Source organism: Oryx dammah, unplaced genomic scaffold (assembly GCF_014754425.2).
Source record: "Oryx dammah isolate SB20612 unplaced genomic scaffold, SCBI_Odam_1.1 HiC_scaffold_2, whole genome shotgun sequence".
NCBI classification, from domain to species: domain Eukaryota; kingdom Metazoa; phylum Chordata; class Mammalia; order Artiodactyla; family Bovidae; genus Oryx; species Oryx dammah.
The window spans coordinates 69,302,892-69,324,839 of NW_024070186.1; the positions used below are offsets into that span (position 1 = coordinate 69,302,892).

General features: G+C 45.5%; 1 protein-coding gene across 1 annotated transcript in view; it reads left to right on the forward strand.

The window, feature by feature from the left end:
* The first annotated feature begins 2,627 nt into the window (after positions 1-2,627).
* The window catches only part of USP13 (ubiquitin specific peptidase 13), a 131,874-nt gene continuing 112,553 nt past the window's right edge, over positions 2,628-21,948 (forward strand). Inside the window, exon 1 of the mRNA XM_040251429.1 lies at positions 2,628-2,855. Coding sequence (XP_040107363.1) covers positions 2,688-2,855 — 168 coding nt within the window. The 5' untranslated portion in view covers positions 2,628-2,687. The remainder of the gene's footprint in view (positions 2,856-21,948) is intronic.

Consider the following 21,948-nt stretch of genomic DNA (forward strand, 5'->3'; position numbering starts at 1 on the left):
TGTGAAGGGTGAAAAATGGTGTCTTGATTTAATTTGCATTCAACTTAAAAATACTTAAAATATTTTGAAGGTTCCTGAGTCAAGTTTTTCTCTGAAATTAGACAAGCAAGCTTCATCCTTGAACCTGAAACAGGCACAGATACTACAGAAAGTGATAAGTGGGTGAGGATAATAAAAAGCAAAAATTCCTTGAGAGTATCTTCCCAAGGAGGAGGGTAGCAATAGTGTTTACTTTTTTGCTTTTGTCTCCTCTTCTCCATTTCCATTAGATTGAGTTAGAAAGTTGTGAGTTACATAGATGTATGGTGTGTTAGAGCCTTGCTTGAGGTATGGAAATTTAGAAGTGCAGAAAGAGCTCATCCATCTATTCCAGGTAACGCATGTCAAATTCCAGGTACCATCATTTCTCCCTAGCAGAGCCAGCACATCTGAAGAATCAGAGAGAGTGACAGAAATAATGGAAGAAAAAAGAAAAAGAATTTAAGTACTGTTTGACCTGGGAAAGGCTTATAGGAATCAGCATGTTTGTTTTTTGTTTTTTAACTGAAGTACGGTTGATTTACTATGTTGTGCCGATTTCTGTTGTACAGCAAAGTGACTCAGTTATACACATACATACATTCTTTTTTTTTTTTTAATATTCTTTCCCATTATGGTTTATCACAGGAGATTGGCTATAGTTCCCTGTGCTATACATTAGGACCTTGTTGTTTATCCATTCTAAACATAAGAGTTTGTATCTACCAACCCCAAATTCCCAGTCTTTTCTCTCTCTCCTCCTGCCCTTGGCAGCTGCAAGTCTGTTCTCTATATCTGTAAGTCTGTTTCTGTTTTGTAGATTCATTTGTGCCATATTTTAGATTCTACACATAAGTGATATTATATGGTATTTGTCTTTCTCTTTCTGACTTACTTTGGCATTATTTTGTTCTTTTTCATGGCTGAGTAGTATTTCAATGTACATATGCATCACATCTTTATCCATTCATCTGTTGACAGACACTTGGGTTGTTTCCATGTCTTGGCTATTGTGAATAGTGCTGCTATGAACACAAGGGTGCGTGTACCTTTTTGAATTATAGTTTTATCTGAGTATCTGCCCAGGGGTGGGATTGCTGGATCATATGGTAATTTCTATTTTTAGTTTTCTGAGGAATCTCCATACTGTTTTCTACAGTGGCTCTGCCAACTTATATTCCCACCAACAGTGTAGGAGAGTTCCCTTCTCCACACCCTCTCCAGCATTTGTGTTTGTAGACTTTTTAATGATGGTCGTTCTGACCCTCTGTGAAGTGGTACCTCATTGTAGTCTTGATTTGCATAAAAATCAGTGTATTGAGTCACTTTTTCTGTTTCATTAACTGTTAGGTGTCACTGGTATCCTGCTCCTTAGATTAGATGTAGTTAGGGAAGCTCAGTGGAACTGACCTCATGTTCTGAATTTCTTTTTTTTTTTTTAAGAAAATAAGAGTATGCTGTGACACATATTCTGTTTTTGCAGATTATTATATCACCTCCCACCCCAACCTATCCCATTTATTATTTAAGGAACTGGACATGCAAAGGCAGGGAAGAAGTATGTATGCAGTAAGATCCCAAATCAGTCAACTGAAATGGTTCATGCAGAGAAGACTTTCCAAAGATAGAGAAAAATACACCTTCCCCCAAATAATCCTGATACTCTCCCCCATTCGGAAGCAAAATCAGTATTACTGGAAAAATATACATTTATCCTTACTTAATCTTACTCTCGGAGAAGGCAATGGCACCCCACTCCAGTACTCTTGCCTGGAAAACCCATGGACGGAGGAGCCTGGTAGGCTGCAGTCCATGGGGTCGCTAAGAGTCGGACACGACTGAACGACTTCACTTTCACTTTTCTCTTTCATGCATTGGAGAAGGAAATGGCAACCCACTCCAGGGTTCTTGCCTGGAGAATCCCAGGGACGGGGGAGCCTGGTGGGCTGCCGTCTATGGGGTCGGCACAGAGTCGGACACGACTGAAGCGACTTAGCAGTAGCAGCAGCAGCAGCAATCTTACTCTATTCTCTTTCAAAGAGCTTTAGATCTTAAAAACGTGAGGAACAAGTCTTAGATTAACATCGAAGTGCCAAAAACAAATTTAGATTTGGGCCCCACTTTAAGTTCTGGAGTCCCACCCCTATCCAATCAGGGTACGTTCCCGCTGTTATCCTGGTTGTTTAAAAGCTAGCGGTTTTAAAAATCTCAAATCCTGCCCTTTGTTGGCTGCCTCGGAGTTTCCCCTTCGCAGACTAGCGATTTATGATAGAAAACACGGCGGTGGTGCTCCACCGCAGCCGGCTCCGGAGCCTGCGCCCCAAGGACTCGCCCTCCGCCTCGGCCGCTAAGCCAGGCCAGGGCCCCAGGCCCCTCTCCAGTGCCCCCTCCCTGCGCGCTGCGGCGGGTGCTCCCGAGCGCCCCGCCTGACGCTGCAGCTGGGCCGGCGATTCGCCATTGGATTAAAAATAGCAGCGTCCCCTTCACCAGCCAGCCCGCCCGCCAGCCCAGGCCCGGGGTGCCCGCTCCCGCCCGGCGGCCGGCTCTCCCCGCCCGTCCCGGCTCGGCTCCAGTAGCCCGCGCAGCCCGCCGCCGCCGCCGCCGCCGCCGCCGCCGAGGTGGGCAGACCCAGCGCTCCGCTCGGCTCGGCTCGAGTGCGCGCCGCGGCCATGCAGCGCCGGGGCGCCCTGTTCGGCATGCCGGGCGGCAGCGGCAGCAGGAAGATGGCTGCAGGAGACATCGGCGAGCTGCTAGTGCCCCACATGCCCACCATCCGCGTGCCCCGGTCCGGGGACAGGGTCTACAAGAACGAGTGCGCCTTCTCCTACGACTCCCCGGTGAGTGAGACTCGGCGGCAGGACGGCGTCTCGGGGGAGGTTGCGGTGCCCGCGGCCTGCGGCGGTCGCGAGTCGCCCAGCTCGGCCGCACGTGAAGCGCGGGCCGGGGGAGAAGATGCGCGGTGGCAGCCGGGGACCGGCTCCTCCGGGCCTCAGAGTTGCCTCAGGGGCACGGCAGGTCGACAAACACTTAAGGAGTGCCTACTGGGTGCCCGGCGGCGCCGGGTTCCCCAGGGCTGCTGCCGCTGAAGCCCGGGACGGCCGGGGTCATTTGCTCCGCCAGCCTTCTTAGGCTGCCAGGACCCCAATTCCTAGCAGCGGTTCCAAAGCCCCGCCACCGTTTGAAAGATAGACCGAGTCGAAGCGTTGCAGATGGTTTGCGTCCTCTTTGGGGGGAGCACGGAGGGCGGGTGGGCGGACGAGGTTGATTCACTCCGGATGTACGCAGCCCTTCTCTTTCTGGGACCATTTGTTTTGCCCAGGGATTCCCACTCCTGGACAGTTCTGCTTTCCTCTCTGAGCTTTTCTCTATCCGCTTTACATCACTCCCCACTCCTTTTCTTTCCGTCAGAACATCGGAAGAAATCGTCGGGTGCTTCCACTAGGGCAGCAGAAATAGAGGGTCTGTTGGATTGTTAACGGTTTCCTGAATCCTTTCCCTTTCCCTCCTAAACGAGTCGCTTTAACTGAAATGCACCACTATAAATGATTAAAAGTTCAATCGCTAGTCGTGACCTCAGAGACTGGCGGGGGAAGTCGAGACGCACCACCGCCTTTCACCCGGCGCTGTTGGTGTGTTTTTCACCAGGTTGTATGTGTATGTGTGAGAAGGAAAAAGGAGGGTGAATTGTCCTTTTCGGGAGTCAAAATGGGCTTCAAAGTGACTCAGCTGTCTGGCGTTTATCATGTCTTTTTGAGGACCAGGTTATTTTTATCCACCCACTTTAGAGCTCATGTGTCACTCGGCAGATCTCAATGCAAAAGGGAGGTTTCTGGATTGGAGGCACCGAGGCAGGTTTCACAACAATAGTCTAACACAGTTTATTCATATTATGTTTTGTTGGAAGAAAAAAAAAAAAAAAAAGCCAGATAAGTGCCACATGTTCCAAAGTATCCTTATTATCTTGTGAGTTGCTTTCAGCTGATTTCCAAAGCTTTTTTGTTTTGTACACAGTGGAGTTGCAGAATTTATCCTTTCTGTGCTATTTTTCTTTTATGCTAATAACAGATCGTTTGGGAGATAAAAGTCTCATTTATTTGCTCATTACTTTCTTATCTTTTAAAAAGGTGTGCAGTGTGAAGTGAAATGGGTATATTTATTACTTAGCGGCTTGTAATCACAACTTAATGTGTCTGTCAGCAGTGTCATTGTATCCACAAAGTATCTGAAAACGTCATGTCCAGATTTTGTGTCTAGTGTTGAGCAGGTTTCCACTAATAGCTTCTAAAGGTGGAGAGGAATGACCCTAATTAACTTAAGCATTCGAAGATTGTGAATGCCATGGGGAAAGTAGCCCAAGTCTTATAGGATAATACATCATGTAAGAAATTGCTTTCTCTTTGTTTAACCTGGGTTACTCTTCAGATTCTTCTTGCAAACTTTCTTATTGAAAGTCTTTGCCATGTTTTATAGTGTATGGTAGGAGTGAAGAAAAAAAGCTGATTATTTTACTCACTTTCACAAATAGTTATTGGAAGCTTCAGTTCAGTTCAGTTCAGTCGCTCAGTTGTGTCCGACTCTCTGCGACCCCATGAATCGAAGCACGCAGGCCTCCCTGTCCATCACCAACACCCGGAGTTCACTCAGACTCACGTCCATAGAGTCACTGATGCCATCCAGCCATCTCATCCTCTGTCGTCCCCTTCTCCTCCTGCCCCCGATCCCTCCCAGCATCAAAGTCTTTTCCAATGAGTCAACTCTTCACATGAGGTGGCCAAAGTACTGGAGTTTCAGCTTCAGCCTCATTCCCTCCAAAGAAATCCCAGGGCAGATCTCCTTCAGAATGGACTGGTTGGATCTCCTTGCAGTCCAAGGGACTCTCAAGAGCCTTCTCCAACACCACAGTTCAAAAGCATCAATTCTTCGGTGCTCAGCTTAGCGTGTGCCACCACTGTTCTAGAAGTATCTTGTCCAGTTGTAAACTGATTTCATTCATGTCACAGTAGTTCCTTGGGGAAGACTCGGCTTATTTACAAGGCTGATGAATCAGTATATTTCTTTATGTTTCAAGGGAGGAAGAGAAAGAAGATTTTATAACAAGTTATATTAAAGTACAGTGCATGACAATTCGAGATCTTTCCCTATGGTACTTATTTAACACTTCATCATGAATCTCATAAGGGTTCTAGAGCACCTACTATGTGCCAGCTGTTACATTCATGGCTATAAGAACCATACAGAGCAAAATTCATTGGTGCCAAATAGCAGAGACTTTAATCCACCAGTGCAGTAGGACTGTGGTAGAGAAAGGACCAAAATCATCTGAGTGGAAACAATAGCCATCCTTGCATTGGATACTTTTGAAAATGGTCATAAATAAGGATGGTTAGAAATAAATAGAACAACATTCTAGGCCACATAAATTATATGTGTAAACACAAAAAGTGTGAATATTTTCTTTTTATTTGCTAGTAATGTATTTGGAAGAAAAAGACTGATTTGATCAGCAGTGAGGTCAGAACCAAGTAGAATAGAAGATGGGGGCCTTGAATGCCAAGAACAGGATCTTGAATTTCATGTGGTCAGTTATGGAAAGGTCCTGTGAGTAACATGATTTAAAGGGGTGTTAGAGGAAGACTGAACTGATAATTTTATTTTGCGTCTCGCATGTCTAAGGTGTGGTGTGACCACTTTTACTATTCTTCTCCTTTGTGGGTGTGAAGTGGGACAGCGTGACAACTCATTTCAGTGTCTGTCTCCTTCCTTTCTTCCCACCTGCTAGGGATTTGCACAGAGCAGATGCCCAGTATCAGTTATTTTGGCATGAGTGAGAATTTGTCTTTTCACCTACTAATTTGGTCCACTGTCTTACCATGACCAGTAAGGTTCACCTCTCTAGGACTTGGTTCATCTTGCAGGATCTGTAATGGGACCTTCCTGGGAAAGGGGGAGTTTCAGCTTCAGCTTTGTGTTCCCAGCTGCTGGCCCAGCATCTGGTATATGTACCAGGAACTCAATGAATGTCTAGGAAACATACAAAATTATCTGTGGTTATGGGTTATGAAAATGGTAAGGATACACCACATGAGAAACACTGGGAAAGGAATCTTGTAGGATTCTCATGTAGACAGTGGGACTTTGTTGTGGGGGATAGATGTGAAAGAAAGAGCTAGACTGGCAAGGTTTGAATTCTAGCTGTTACCCAGCTTTATAACTTCTGTGTGGCCCAGTTTCTCCAGTCTGCAAAATGAAGACAATAATAGATCCTACCTCATGGGGCTTGTGGATTAAATAAATATGTGTGCCTGGCCAATTAGTAATTGCTATAGGAAGAAACGGGGCTTCCTTGGTGGTTCACATAGTAAAGAATCTGCCTGCAATGCAGGGGCTCTGGGCTTAATCCCTGGGTCAGGAAGATCCCTTGGCGAAGGGAATGGCAACCCACTTCAATATTCTTGCCTGGAGAATTCCATGGACAGAGGAGCCTGGTGGGCTACATACAGTCCATAGGGTTGCAAAGAATCAAACATGACTAAAAGCTACTAACATTTCAGTTTCATAGGAAGAAAAGAAAGAGATAAGAAGTTATAAGCCCAAGTGTTTGGTTGTCAAGGGTTTTGTAGAAAGTTTGACATAGTTAAGTGGGGGAAATTGGTTCATACTTCTGCTCACAACCTTCATGAACTGCCATGTAAAATCTTCTCTCTCCTCTTTAGTTACGGAGTCCGACCTTCATCTGAATATACCTTGTCCCATCTCTCCCCGCTTTCTGTGTTGCCAGCTCTGAGGAGTCCAGACTCTGGGTCTTCAACCTGTGGAGACTTTTCTTCCTTTTCCAGGACCACCTTCCTCTCTTGATAATCTTTCAAAGCTCTTTCTCAGCCCTTTCTTTCTGCTTTAGACTTCATCCTTTCCTCGGAAGCTTACGTTACTTAGGGTCTGTGTTGTACAACACGGCAGTTAGAGTCTATCTTATATAGTTTGCCATCATTTTATTTCTTTTTACCCACTTAACTGGTAGTTTTAAAGCATCTGCTGCTGCTGCTAAGTCGCTTCAGTCGTGTCTGACTCTGTGCGACCCCATAGACAGCAGCCCACCAGGCTCCCCTGTCCCTGGGATTCTCCAGGCAAGAACACTGGAGTGGGTTGCCATTTCCTCCTCCAATGCAGGAAAGCGAGAAGTCGCTCAGTTGTGTCCGACTCTTAGCGACCCCGTGGACTGTAGCCTACCAGGCTCCTCGTCCATGGGGTTTTCCAGGCAAGAGTCCTGGAGTGGGGTGCCACTGCCTTCTCCGTTAAAGCACCTACCAGGTGCAGAGCCTTGTACCCAGCACTAGGTGGGAGAGGAGCAGGGCCACAGGGCTGGCTGCTCATTATGCTCCCGCCCCAGCTGTGTAAGTGCGGGGACCTGGGCTTATGTCCTGTCTCTGCTGGGGTCAGTTGAAGACTGAGACAAGGGCTTTGGCCCAGGCCTTTTATTTTGGAAAGGTATCCCAGGGAACAGAAGAGGAAGAACGTCCAAAGAAATAGGGACAAAGGGAAGGAAGGAATGCCAAACGAAGGTGAGTTACTGGGTCAGTGCTCCTCACCAGGACTCTGGCGAACTATCAGTGCCCCTCAGCATTGCCACCCCGGGACCCGGAAGAAGAGAGTGTTTATCCCTTGGCTCCTGTGGCTGGTCGGTCAAGGGTGTCCCAGGGCTGAAACACTTGGACTCTTCCAGGCTTGTGTTTGTGCCTGGGAGGCTAAGTAGGCTCCCTGCAGGTTTGCTGAGACCAGTAGCCTCTGAAAATCGAGAGATCCCAGTGCATCAATGAGGCTAGGACTGTCAGGCCACTTGCTGTGGTGAGCAGGGGCACACACCCCCAAAATGGCTGTGAGACCAGCATAAGCCACGTCCCCCTCACCTCTTCTTCCCTTCCAATGTCAGCACTATTTTGTAAACAGGAGCTCTTCCCCCATTCTCCAAAGCTCTGAGATCTCAGTGATGTTGAGAGTGATGTTGCTTCTCTGCCTTCCTTGGGAGTCTTTGCAAATCTCTGGGAGCCTCAATTTGGTAGTTGCTCGTGTAGATATCCACCGGGAAAGGCTTTGAGATCATCTCTTTGTAGGAAAATTTCATATTAGGGGCTCAGTAAATTCTTCTGTGATTTACAGTAAGAAATGTATATTTGGTTTTTGTTCCTATTCCTGGCACAGAGCTCCTAAAACTCTTGGAATTTCCGAAATGATAAGAGCCATGAAGGTGTCTTTCATTATTCTTAACAATCTCCTTTCAGCCACACCTGAGTTTATATTAGAGGCTTTTGGGAAGCCCTTGGTTGCCAGGGAAACCAACCTAGTGATTAGAAGGTTGGAACTTTCAGCCCCTCCTATCTCCTGTGTTGTTGTTCAGTCACTCAGATAGGTCCAACTCTTTGCAACCCTGTGGACTGTAGCCTGCCAGGCTCCTCTGTCTGTGGGATTTTAAGGCAGGAATACTGGAGTGGGTTGCTGTTTCCTTCTCCAGGGAACTTCCCCACCCAGGGATTGAACCTGCGTCTCCTGCACCGGCAGGTGGATTCTTTCTATTGAGCCACCTGGGAAGTTCTTACCTCCTGGGAGGGGAGAGGAACTGGAGATTGACGTAATCCACAGTGGCCAGTGGTTTAGTCATTCTCACCTGTCTGATGAAGACAGCAGCAACAAAAATCCCTGAACTCTGGGGCTGGAGGGTGCTGAGGGTCACAGAACCCCACACTCCTTTCCCGCTGCCCTGCCCTGCCCACCACTTCTTCTGGTTGCTCATTGATATCCTTTAACATCCTTTGAAATAAACTGATAATCCTGTAAGTAAATTGTTTTCCTGAGTTCTATGGAACGCTCTAGCAAATTAATTGAACCTGAGAAGGACGGAGGAGCCTGGTAGGCTGCAGTCCATGGGGTCGCTAAGAGTCAGACACGACTGAGCGACTTCACTTTCACTTTCATGCATTGGAGATGGAAATGGCAACCCACTCCAGCGTTCTTGCCTGGAGAATCCCAGGGAAGGGGAAGCCTGGTGGGCTGCTGTCTGGGGTCACACAGAGTCGGACACGACTGAAGTGACTTAGCAGCAGCAGCAGCAGGGCTTCCTGGGATACTGTTTATAGGCCATTCTTCAGAAGCACAGGTAATAACCCAGCCTTCCCACTGGTGTTTAAGGGGCAGGGGGAAGCAGTCTTGTGGGGCTGAGTCTTTAATGTGCGGACTGTGATGGTAACACCAGGTAAATAGTGTCAGTGTGTGTTAGTCACTCAGTCGTGTCTGACTCTCTGCAACCCCACGACTGCAGCCCGCCAGGCTCCTTAATTGAGTTAAATTGTGGGGCCCTTGGTGCCTATGGAGAGATGGAGAATTGCTTCCTGTGGGAGAAACACCCTCTTCCCATGCCCCCCCCACACATATGGTGGCCAGAAGGGAAGTATTCTGTAAGTAGAGGAGGAACTATACTTCTGTCTTTCCTTCCTTCTCCCAGTATTTGTGGATTTGCCTGGTACTACCTCAGACATTGCTAATAATAATAATGACAGCTGATATTTGTACAGAGCAGTGGTTCTCAATGTGTGCTTCCTGGATGGGCAGCACCAGCAAGTCCTGGGAACCTGTGGACATGCCAATTCTTGGGTCCCTTCCCAGACCACTGGAACAGACACTCAGGGGATTGGGGGTCTAGCAAGCCTGATTTGAATAGGCTTTCCAGGTGACTCTGAGGCATGCCAAAGTTTGAGAGTCAGTGACAGGGCGTTTACTAGGTGCCTGGGAGCATTCTAGGCATGTGCTTATTCATACGTTAACTCATGCAATCCTCAAAACAACCTTATGCTGTGTGTTATCATTTTGCAGATGAGGAAACTGAAGCACAAAAGTCACACAAAATATTAAGTGGTAGACCTGAGTTTTGAATCCACGTTACCTGGCTCTAGAATCTCTTTTTGTTCTTTATTTATACCACTTTAACCATGTTAATTCTACAATTCAGTGCTGTAAGTACATTCACATTTCCGTGCAACCATTATCACCATCCATTTCTAGAACTTCTTTATCAACCCAAACTGAGACTCCGTACCCATGAAGCAATAACTTTCCATCCCCCACTACCTCCAGCCTCTGGTAACCACTATTTTCTGTCTGGTAGACAATGGTAACCACTGTTCTATTTTCTGTCTCTGTAAATTTGCACATTCTAGATACCACAGGTAACTGAGATCACAGAGTATTTGTCCTTTTGTGTCTGGTTTATTTCACTTTGTATGTTTTCAAGGTTCATCCATGTTGCAATATGTGTCAGAATTTTCTTCCTTAGAATGATATTCTGTATTTCTTACAGACCACATTTTGTGTATCCATTCATCTGTGGATGGACATCTGGGTAGTTTCTACCTTTTGAGGATCATGAATAAAGCTGCTGTGATCAGTGATATACAAATATCTGTCTGAATCCCTGTAGAAACGGTTCTTTTTACTGTTGTGTTGTGTATGCTGCCTTCTGGGCAATACGACTTGCCATTATGGGGCTTACTTGTTTCCCAGGGGGAAAAATAATTTAGGATCTATGTGGAAAGACCCTCCTTCTTTCAGATAAACAGATATAAGATAGTAAAGCAAAATTTAGAAACTTACACATTTTTTTTCCTCTTTGAAGGTGTAAAATTTAAATATAATTGGTTTCACGTATCGAAAGTTCCCTTCTGGGCTTTCCTGGTGACTCAGTGGTAAAGAATCTGCCTTCTGATGTAGGATACACAGGATTGGTCCCTGGTTGAGGAACATCCCACATGCTGTGGAACAGCTAAGCCCGTGTGCCACAACTATTCAGCCAGTGCTCTAGAGCCTGTGTTCCGCAACAAGAGAAGCCACTGGAGGGAGAAATCCGCACGCTGCAACTAGAGAGTAGCCCTCGCTTGCTGCAACTAGAGAAAAGCCTGCATGAAGACCCTGCATAGCCAAAAATAAATAAAATTATTTAAACAAACAAAAAAGTTCCCTTCCAAAGGCAACTAACTAAAAAGTTGTTTTACAGTAAGAAATCTCAAGCTTTTTGGACCCTTTATTCTTAAACATTTTTGAGGACTTCAAAGAGCTTTTGTGTGTTTTCTATCTATCGATATTTACTATGTTAGAAATTAAGACAGAAAAACTTAAAACAACTTCCATTCTATTAGCTGTTAGAGTGATGATGTCATCAGATGACATATAGACTCTGAGAAATGCTCGTGAAAGAATGTGAGTGAAAAAAGACAAGTAAGTTCATTATGAAAATAGTTTTGACCTCCCAGGTCCCTTGAAGGGTCTTGGGACATCACAGGGTCTCTAGGCCATACTTTGAAAACCAGAGTTCTTGAGTTTAGACAGGAAAAGTACAGCTGGTTACCCCAGTGACTTATCCTCTCTGCACTGTGGTTTTTGTAGATTCACTTTTTCACATTTGTGGTGATCAAATAACTTGATAATCTTAGCTCAACCATAATGTCATATTCTACAGGTTCATTCTTTTTAAAGCAAATTAAAACTTACAGAATTTAACTCTTTGAAAACTGCAACTATTAGTATTTGGACCTGGAAATTGTTGGTTCTTTCAGAGAAGAGAATTCTTCATTCCATTGCCTGTAAGTTTTATTGTAGGGTCCTCTGGCTGGGCTATTTCTTTGGGGAACCTTGTGTTGTTATATCTTGATTTTTTTCCTGTGACCACTGGTTAGGAGACTTGTTATCGCTTCTCTGGAAACTGAAGATCTGTCTGCCAGACTCAAGGAGCTGAGCAGAAGAGGATGAGGGTGGTCTCAGCATCTGGATATTGAATACCAGCTATTTCATATACTGTCTCCTGGTTCTCAACCCTATCCTTGTTTTGATCCCCATCCTTGATGGCAGGATTCTGATTCTGGTTCTGCCAGAGAGATTTGGAAGGTGAAAGAGAAGAAGCTACTGTTGCTATTGCACATAGCAGATGTGAGTGTGTCCTTCTGGGACTCATGGGGACATCAGTCATGGGGGGAGCTGGGGTCATTTGTGCAGTTTCTTGTGATGTTTGTGTGTTCTGATTTCCTGAACTTGAGTGGTGGTTCCTCTGACCTTGGCTCTTACAACTCTTCCTGTGATTTTTGTCCCTCTATTTCCCTATGTTAAATCCCTTCCTGCCTGAAATACCTAGAATAGTTTGTATTTTCTGACCAATTCTGGACTGATACACGTACATGGCACATACATTTCTAAGTCTCTGTGTATTGTGGCACCCCTATTTTTAACTGAACCCATTGTCTCACAGACCTGCATTCTGTTTTTCCCTGCTTTAGAGAATAAATCAGTAGTTCGCTAGTGTGGGAGGACACAACTGAATGACTGCAACAACAGTGTGGGGAGGGACTTCTTGGAATGGAGAAGGAATCTTGGGCCCTGAGTGTTACCTATACAGATTTTCAACTTTTCCTCTTCATTTTAACTCCCTTTCACCCCAATTTCAGAGTAAGCTGGAGTTGTTTTTCAGTCACTAAGTTGTGTCCAACTCTTTGTGACCCCATGGACTGTAGCACACCAAGCTCCTCTGTCCTCCACTATCTCCTGGAGTTTGCTCTAATTCATGTCCATTGAGTTGGTGATGTCATCTAACCATCTCATCCTCTGTCACCCCCTTCTTCTCCTGCCTTCAATCTTTCCCAGCATTAGGGTCTTTTTCAGTGAGTCAGCTCTTCAAATCAGTTGGCCAAAGTATTAGAGTATTAGCATCAGTCCTTTCAATGAATATTCAGGATTGATTTCCTTTAGGATTGACAGGTTTGATCTCCTTGCTGTTCAAAGGACTCTCAAGAGTCTTCACCAGCACCACCGTTTGAAAAGCATAAATCTTCAGTGCTCAGCCTTCTGTATGGTCCAACTCTCATATCCGTGCATGACTACTGGAAAAACCATAGCTTTAACTATATGGACCTTTGTTAGCAAAGTAATGTTTCTGCTTTTTAATATGTGTCTAGGTTTCCGAGGAGCAAGTATCTTTTAATTTCATGGCTGCAGTCAACATCTGCTGTGATTTTGGAGCCCAAGAAAATAAAATCTGTCACTGTTTCTACTTTTTCACCTTCTATTTACCATGAAATGATGGGACCTGGTGTCATGATCTTAGTTTTTTGAATATTGTGTTTCAAGCCAGCTTATTTACTCTCCTCTTTCACCCTCATCAAGAGACTCTTTAGTTCCTTTTCACTTTCTGCCAGTAGAGTGGTATCATCTGCATATCTGAGGTTCTTAATATTTCTCCTGGCAGTCTTGATTCCAGCTTGTGATTCATCCAGTCCAGCATTTTTCGTGATGTACTTTGCATGTAAGTTAAATAAACAGGGTGACAATATACAGGCTTGTCATATGCCTTTTCCAATTTTGAACCAGTTAGTTGTTCCATATCCAGTCCTAGTTATCTAGAGTCTTTTGGAAATTCTGGGGTGTAAATCAGATTGGATCTTGTCTTCCCTCTTGTAAGCCTAGGGTTCGGCTTTGTCAGCTCATCTTAGTCTTTAGCGCTTATCCACCTGCAGTCCAGTTTCCAGATTTTGTGGGTTATGTTTTAAAATATCACTTAAACGTTCTTTTATTTGGGTTTCAGAAAGGAGTGAAATTGACGTATGTGTGTGATCAGCCCTTTGTACCCTAGAATCCTACTTTTCTCATCTAATAATCAAGAAGTCACTTGCCATCCCGTTTTGTCAGCAGATATGGCACCCCACTCCAGTACCCTTGCCTGGAAAATCCCATGGACGGAGGAGCCTGGTAGGGCTGCAGTCCATGGGGTCGCTAAGAGTCGGACATGACTGAGCAACTTCACTTTCACTTTTCACTTTCATGCATTGGAGAAGGAAATGGCAACCCACTCCAGTGTTCTTGCCTGGAGAATCCCGGGGATGGGGGAGACTGGTGGGCTGCCCTCTATGGGGTTGCACAGAGTCGGACACGACTGAAGTGACTTAGCAGCAGTAGCAGCAGCAATTACCTTTAAAGTTGTATCAGTTTTAGAGCTTTGGAATGTAAGAGAGGATGCTGATCCTGCAGGAAACCTTTTGGGAAAGTTTGTGTTCTCAGCTCATGTTGAACTTGGTTACCTGTGCAACTCTGAATTCTCAGTTCACTCTCCTGCTTTCTTCTTCCTGTGGATGGAACTCAGTTCAAGTGCTATGGTTCATTTAGTGCCCCAGGCTGGGGGATGTGCCTGCTCCCTCTCCCTCACTGTCTTTTTAAACAGTTGTGTAAAACACTCACAACATAAAATTTACTGTCTTAACCATTTTAAGTGTACACTTCAGTGGTATAAAGTAGATTCCCATTGTTGTGCAGCCACCACCACTACCCATCTCTGGAATGCTTTTCATCATCTTACAGAACTGAAACTCTGTCTCGGTTAAACAGTAATTCCGCATTCCTCCTTCTTCCCAGCCCCTGGCAGACACCATCCTATTTCCTGTCTCAATGAGTCTGACTGTTCTCGGTATCTTACATAAGTGGAATGTATCCTTTTGTGACTGGCTTATTTCACTTACCTTGTTTTCAAGGTTCATGGGTGTTGTAGCATGTGTCAAAATTTCCTTCCTTTTTAAAGCTGAATAATATTCCATTGTATGTATATAGACCAGTTCAGTTCAGTCGCTCAGCTGTGTTCGACTCTGCGACCCCATGAACCGCAGCACGCCAGGCCTCCCTGTCCATCACCAACTCCCAAAGTTCACCCAAACTCATGTCCATTGAGTTGGTGATGCCATCCAACCATCTCATCCTCTGTCATCTCCTTCTGTTCCTGCCCTCAATCTTTCCCAGCATCAGGGTCTTTTCCGATGAGTCAGCTCTTCGCATCAGGTGGCCAAAGTATTGGTGTTTCAGCTTCAACATCAGTCCTTCCAGTGAACACCCAGAACTGAGCTCCTTTAGGATGGACTGGTTGGATCTCCTTGTAGTCCAAGGGACTCTCCAGAGTCTTCTCCAACACCATGGTTCAAAAGCATCAGTTCTTTGGCGCTCAGCTTTCTTTATAGTCCAACTCTCACATATACATGACTACTGGAAAAACCATAGTTTAGACTAGACAGACCTTTGTTGACAAAGTAATGTCTCTGCTTTTTAATATGCTGTCTAAGGAGTAAACATCTTTTAATTTCATGTATATAGACCACATTTTGTTTATCCATTCAACTGTCAACGGACACTTGCGTGGCTTCCTCCTTTTGGCTATTTGGATAGTGTTGCTGTGAATATAGTGTATTCCTTTCTCTTTTATGTCACTTCCCATTAGTGATGGGGTTCCACTTTGGCCTTTTGTCTTCTACATTGCCAAGGCTCAGGTTCTCGTCACCTCTTGCCTAGACTCCTGCAGAAACCTCTTAACTAACTTCCTTACGTCCCTTCCATCTGTCACATTGCATTCCCAGTTGTTTCTCTAAAACATGGATCTTGTCACATCATTTCCTTGCCTAGGACTTTTCAACAGCACTAATCTAAAAATAGTAAACAAGTCAGTTTATCACGTTGATCTAACTTTCCTTGCTAGTGTTGTCTCTTAGCACCTGCCTGCTGCCTGCATTCCCTTTGGCCTTAAGGACTTTTTCTTCAGATGGTCCATGCTTTCATTCCTCTGCACGTTGGCCTGTACTCTTCCCTTAGCTTGGAATGCCTTCTCCCAACCCCTCACCCCCTGCACCCCACTGATCCCTAAAACCCAGCTCAGGTATTTTCATGGGGTGTTCTCCACACCCCCACCCCCAAGCTGGGCTAGAGATTTATTGTCCATCTCTATCATGGTTGAGGTACTGATTGTTGAAGATACAGAGTAACTGAGATCTTAGAGAATTAAAGGGAAGAGAGTAGAGGACTGAGGGAATTGACTGGTGGTCCAGTGGTTAGAACTTGGTGTTTTCACTGCCTGGGTTCAATCCCTGGTCAGTGAACTAAGATCCTGTAAGCCAAGTGACACAGCCAAAACAAAAAACAGTAGAGGGCAGAAAGCTGTGCCGTTTTGTGAACCTGTGCTAGTAAATCTGTATCTTTTCTGTTTTTATATTTTTTAAAAATCATAAGCATACATATTAGAATAAAACATGTTCTTAAAAATAACCAGTGCTGTATTTTTATTTTATCATATTGTCTGCAAAGTTATAAGCTGGAAAAGTGAGGGAAAGGTGTCGCAGCTACTTGCTGTTTTGTGTATTGTGATTCTAGATGCCCCAGGGTCTTGGTAAAAGTAGTCACACATGGTGATCTTGGGGAGATGACATAAGAGCTGGTCTCTGTGAACATCACCCAGGCCTCTGTGCTGCTGCTCATGTGCAGTGTTACAGGTGATCAGCCCAGGAAGACACTTGTCCCCATGTGCAGACGAGATGTGAACAAGAGCACCTATTTTTGGAGCCGGAACAGCAGGACAAGGCAGTAATGACAAGAATTTGATGAATCTGAACATGCCTCCAAACTAGAGATGTTGCTTAAGGTACAAAAGAAATATGTACTTCCTGAGGTAAGATTAAAAATAAGATTTTGTTTTGTGTCAGTTAGCAAGGACTCATACTTATTTAGAGCCTCCAGAGTACATCATGAGAAACGCTGGACTGGAAGAAACACAAGCTGGAATCAAGATTGGCGGGAGAAATATCAATCACCTCAGATATGCAGATGACACCACCATTATGGCAGAAAGTGAAGAGGAGCTAAAAAGCCTCTTGATGAAAGTGAAAGAGGAGAGCGAAAAAGTTGGCTTAAACTCAACATTCAGAAAACGAAGATCATGGCATCCGGTCCCATCACTTCATGGGAAATAGATGGGGAAACAGTGGAAACAGTGTCAGACTTTATTTTGGGGGGCTCCAAAATCACTGCAGATGGTGACTGCAGCCATGAAACTAAAAGACGCTTACTCCTTGGAAGAAAAGTTATGACCAACCTAGATAGCATATTGAAAAGCAGAGACATTACTTTGCCGACTAAGGTCCATCTAGTGAAGGCTATGGTTTTTCCTGTGGTCATGTATGGATGTGAGAGTTGGACTGTGAGGAAGGCTGAGCACCGAAGAATTGATGCTTTTGAACTGTGGTGTTGGAGAAGACTCTTGCGAGTCCCTTGGACTGCAAGGAGATCCAGCCAGTCCATTCTGAAGGAGATCAGCCCTGGGATTTCTTTGGAAGGAATGATGCTAAAGCTGAAACTCCAGTACTTTGGCCACCTGATGTGAAGAGTTGACTCATTGGAAAAGACTTTGATGCTGGGAGGGATTGGGGGCAGGAGGAGAAGGGGACGACAGAGGATGAGATGGCTGGATGGCATCAGTGACTCTATGGACGTGAGTCTGAGTGAACTCCGGGAGTTGGTGATGGACAGGGAGGCCTGGCGTGCTGTGATTCATGGGGTCGCAAAGAGTCGGACACGACTGTGCCACTGAACTGAACTGAACTGATGCCCCTGGTACTGCTCTCAGTGCTATAGTGGAGGTGTGAGTTTTAGGAGAGAAACAGGACCACAGAAAAGAGGGTATGATCTGGATCTTTCTATCATAGTGGAGTGTCTATAATGAGTCAAATACCATATGAGATACTTCTATACACACCACCTCGTTTAATTACAATAGTAACTGACTTATAAATGACAGTTACTGTTGTCCTGTTTTACAGAAGAGGAAGCTGAGAGTCACGGAGGTTCAGTAGACTCGTAAGGGACAGAGGTGGGATGTCAGCCCTGATGCGTCTTGAGGTTAGACCCTGAAGCACTGTTAGGATATTCAAGTTGTGAACAGTGTGGCCCTGAATGGAGATCTCAGGCACAGGAAGAGTAGGTAAAGACTGGAAGAGTTATTGGTCTGGACAGTCAGGTGGGACCTGAAGAGGGGGTGTTTTGGAGCAGGGGAGACAAGGCGTGGAGGTGGGACCAAGCTCAGTGTATATGTGAGAGCCTTCACTGGCTAATGGGAGAGAGGATTATTGGGGAGACTGGAAGGCAAGGCTGACATCTCTGTGGGTGATGGAGATTGTCTTGATAAGATTAGACTAGACTAGCAGGCCAGTTAAGAGCAAGGGAACAGCATGAGACTGTGTGACTGTGAGAAGACTTTGAATAGTAATTCCCAGGAGTTTCTTGTAATATCAGAGGGGGTTGCCTCCATGAGGGTGTTGGCAGTGGGAATAGAGATACTGGGGTGGTAGGACTAACTTGGTAGAGATTTTGATGGAGGCTGTGGTTCAACTTGGTGACAGAATATGCAGTGGGAGAAGGCGTGGGAAGAGTTAAAGATGACTTCACGGCTGGTACCCTGGAAGATGGACTGAATCAAGGACAGATGAGGGAGGTGAGGCAGTCAGATGCAATGGGCAAGTGCTGCGTGCCCTCAGGGAAAACTGCAGACTGGCATGGCGCTCAGAGGTCAGTGTTCAGACTGCAGGGTCTGGCAGCCCCTAGTTTAGGGACTCAGGATTTGTGAGTAGCCCTTCCTTTCTAAGAGCCCCAGGGTCCCACTGCTTTGCTCCTGGGGTCTTTGCCCCTGGGGTTATTGAGGGGGCAGCAACTAGCACAGGCCTCTTGGCTTCCTGCTGATTGGCTCGAGTTCCAGAAAAACTCAGACAGGAGCCTGGGGCAGCATTTCCAGCTTGGGGTTTTGGAAGCAGCCTCAGTTGGTGTGAGCTGTCTTTCCAGACCCACAACCAGCAGAGTGCAACCACTAATAGATCAGTTTAGTAGCTGAAGTTGTTGTTGTTTAGTCACTCAGTCGTGTTTGATTTCTTTGTGACCCCATGGACTGCAGCATGCCAGGCTTGCCTGTCCTTCACGGTCTCCTAGAGCTTGCTCAGACTTGCGTCCATTGGGTCGATGATGCCATCCAACCATCTCATCCTCTGTCACCCCTTCTCCTCTTGCCCTAAGTCTTTCTCAGCATCAGGGTCTTTTCCAATGAGTTGGCTCTTTACATTAGATGGCCAAAGTATTACAGCTTCAGCTTCAGCATCAGTCCTTCCAATGAATATTCAGGACTGATTTCCTTAAGGATTGACTGGTTTGATCTCCTTGCAGTCCAAGGAAGTTAATATGGAGGCTGCCAAACCCTGCAGATGCTTTACTAGCATCTTGGACTCCCCCCACCCCCAACAGTGGGTCTTCCCACTGCTGTTGTCAAGGAGCCCTCAGCCTGGACGGGCCAACTCCAAGAACTTAGCTGTCCTTTTCACGTTTGGGGAGTTGAGCTGGCAGGGCCTGCTCCAGCTTCTCCCGTCCCTTGCAGGATAGCCTAGGAGAGCACTCAGCCCAGGCTACTTACTCACTTGAGCGGAGTGGCTCTTCTTTGCTCTTTCTGCTTTCTTGGAATGAAACAGCCTTGAAAAAAAAAGAAGTATCTGCTCTTTTCTGCAAGCACCTCCCCTGCCCCCTGACAGCGTGTGCTTACCGACAGCCGCCACCTAGCTCCTGCCACCATAATGACATCTGCTTCTCAATTGCACCTGGAAACATGTGGAGGCCAGACTGGCCTGGGGGTCCCAATCTCATCCCACTTCCCCCCCCAATACTTCTTACTACTTAATAGCAACAGGACTTCATCAAGTGCCTTGATTTGGCTACCTTTCTCTGAGCTTTGATTTTCACCTCCCATTCTAAAGGAGATCAGCCCTGGGTGTTCTTTGGAAGGAATGATGCTAAAGCTGAAACTCCAGTACTTTGGCTACATCCTGTGAAAAGTTGACTCATTGGAAAAGACCCTGATGCTGGGAGGGATTGGAGGCAAGAGGAGAAGGGGACAACAGAGGATGAGATGGCTGGATGGCATCACCGACTCGATGGACATGAGTTTGAGTGAACTCCGGGAGATGGTGATAGACAGGGAGGCCTGGCGTGCTGCAATTCATGGGGTCACAAAGAGTCGGACATGACTGAGCGACTAACTGAACTGAACTACAAGATTGTACTCATGGCTGCCCGTGGAATGTTCCTTATTGCTAGCCCTATCTTTAGTGAGATGTGGTGGAGAGATTCCTCTGAGAAGAAAGTGAAATGGTATCTAGAGGGTCTTGAGGTTACCACAGAGGGACATCCTGTACTTAGTAATTCTTTGTGAGGCTCTGTTCTGTAGCAAAAGCCTTGGGCATGAGTGTTTGCTGGCCTCCTTGAGGGGAGCTCTGTTCAGGGCTGTTGTGTGTGTGTGTTAGTTGCTTAGTTGTGTCTGACTCTTTGTGACCCCATGGATGTAGCCTGGCTGTCCATGGGCTTCTCCAGGTAAGAATACTGGAGTGGGTTGCCATTTTCTTCTCCAGGGGACCTTCCCAACCCAGAGATCGAACCCAGGTCTCTACTACTGCGGGCGGATTCTTTACTGTCTGAGTCATCAAGGCTGTTATTCATACTCAAATTTAGCTCTTATTGTTGGGCTTTTATGAGTTAGCCTGGAAGCCTAGTCTCTGTGTGTAATGTAGTTTATCAGGAGGAAAGCCATCTATTCTTAAAAATAATAAGACCCCTGACTTTAAGAGGTTTTTTACCTTTGACAAACCAGTTTCACGTTTTTTAAAAAAGATGTATGCTGGGAATTACTTAGATGGATTATAGCTTCAGTTCAGTGCTGCTGAAGATGTTCACCTCATCTTCATCCTCTCACAGTTTTTATTTTGCCCGTTTGACCTGTGAGCATCATAGTAACTACTGCTCCTCTCGTTCTGCCCAAACCCTTCCTAGCTGTTCAGGTGACAGCATCCTCATTGCTCCAAATACCCAGAGCAAGGATTTTGTTTTATGCTTAGGGGAAAAGTTAATAAATGATGCCTCTGTGGAATAGTAAATTTACCGCGTGTCAAAACCTGGCTGCTGGGACTGTGCCTCTAGTGTCAGACCAGGCTGTGCAGCTCTAAGGTGTAGGAGTTCCCTGCAGAGAGAACGTCAAAGTTGGAGCAAACTTGAAGAAATCATGACTGCATAACATTTCTATTTTTTCTTAACACTTCATGGCCACAAGCAGGATTTATTAATGTTTAGCAGAGAGGCTGACAGTCTCTTGGGATTATATGCATTTTTTTTTTTTTTAGCTGATATTGTTGTTCAGTCATTCAGTTGCATCTGACTCTTTGCAACCCCATGAAATACAGCATGCCTGATGTCTGACAGATAGCTGATATGGACAGATTTATTTCTGTGGATTTGCTGTGGAAACCGGGGTTTTGGATTTTGCAAATGTTGTATTCTGGGAGTTTTGTTCTACTGGTGAACGGTTTGAGTCTTTCCTTGCTGTTCAGCCTATATATGTTTTTGATGGTACTTTTCCTCTGTTTCCCTTTTCTGTGGATTGCATGCTTGCTGCACTAGATCTGGAACTTTGTTTTACTTTCTTATTGCACATTTGCTTCCCATCTGCATGCACATAATTTTTGTATTTTAAAACTGTTGTCTGTTTGTTTTTCTCTAGGAGCCAGATTGTACTGGGCAATCTGTGCTCCGGTCATTAGAATATTCATATATACCATACAGGTATGGAAGGACCCGAGAAGCTAAATTAATAGACAGGTGATTGCTCGATTAAAGAGTTGAGCAGGGAGAAGATGGGAAGTCTTATGAAATAATGAGTCAAAATGTTTAGGGGGTGACCTCTAACTGCCCTTTCTCACACACTTCTACAGTTCCTTCCTCTATGCTTCTGAGCTGTATCCTAAAGTTATATCCTGAATCTGCCCCGGTTTCCCCATCTCTGCCCTCAGCCCCTTTCCTGTCATCCTCCTCTGCCTCTCCCAGGCTCAGCCATCATCTTACCTTGTTTAGACAGGGCTGTCAAAAAGAACTTTCTGGGATGATGGAATTGTTCCATGTCTGCACTGCCCAGTGTGGTAAACCCTAGCTCCATGTGACTACTGAGAAATGTGGCCAGTGTGACCAAGAAACTGATTTTTTTTGGTCACCTACTTTAATTTAGATAGAAGTACTTGC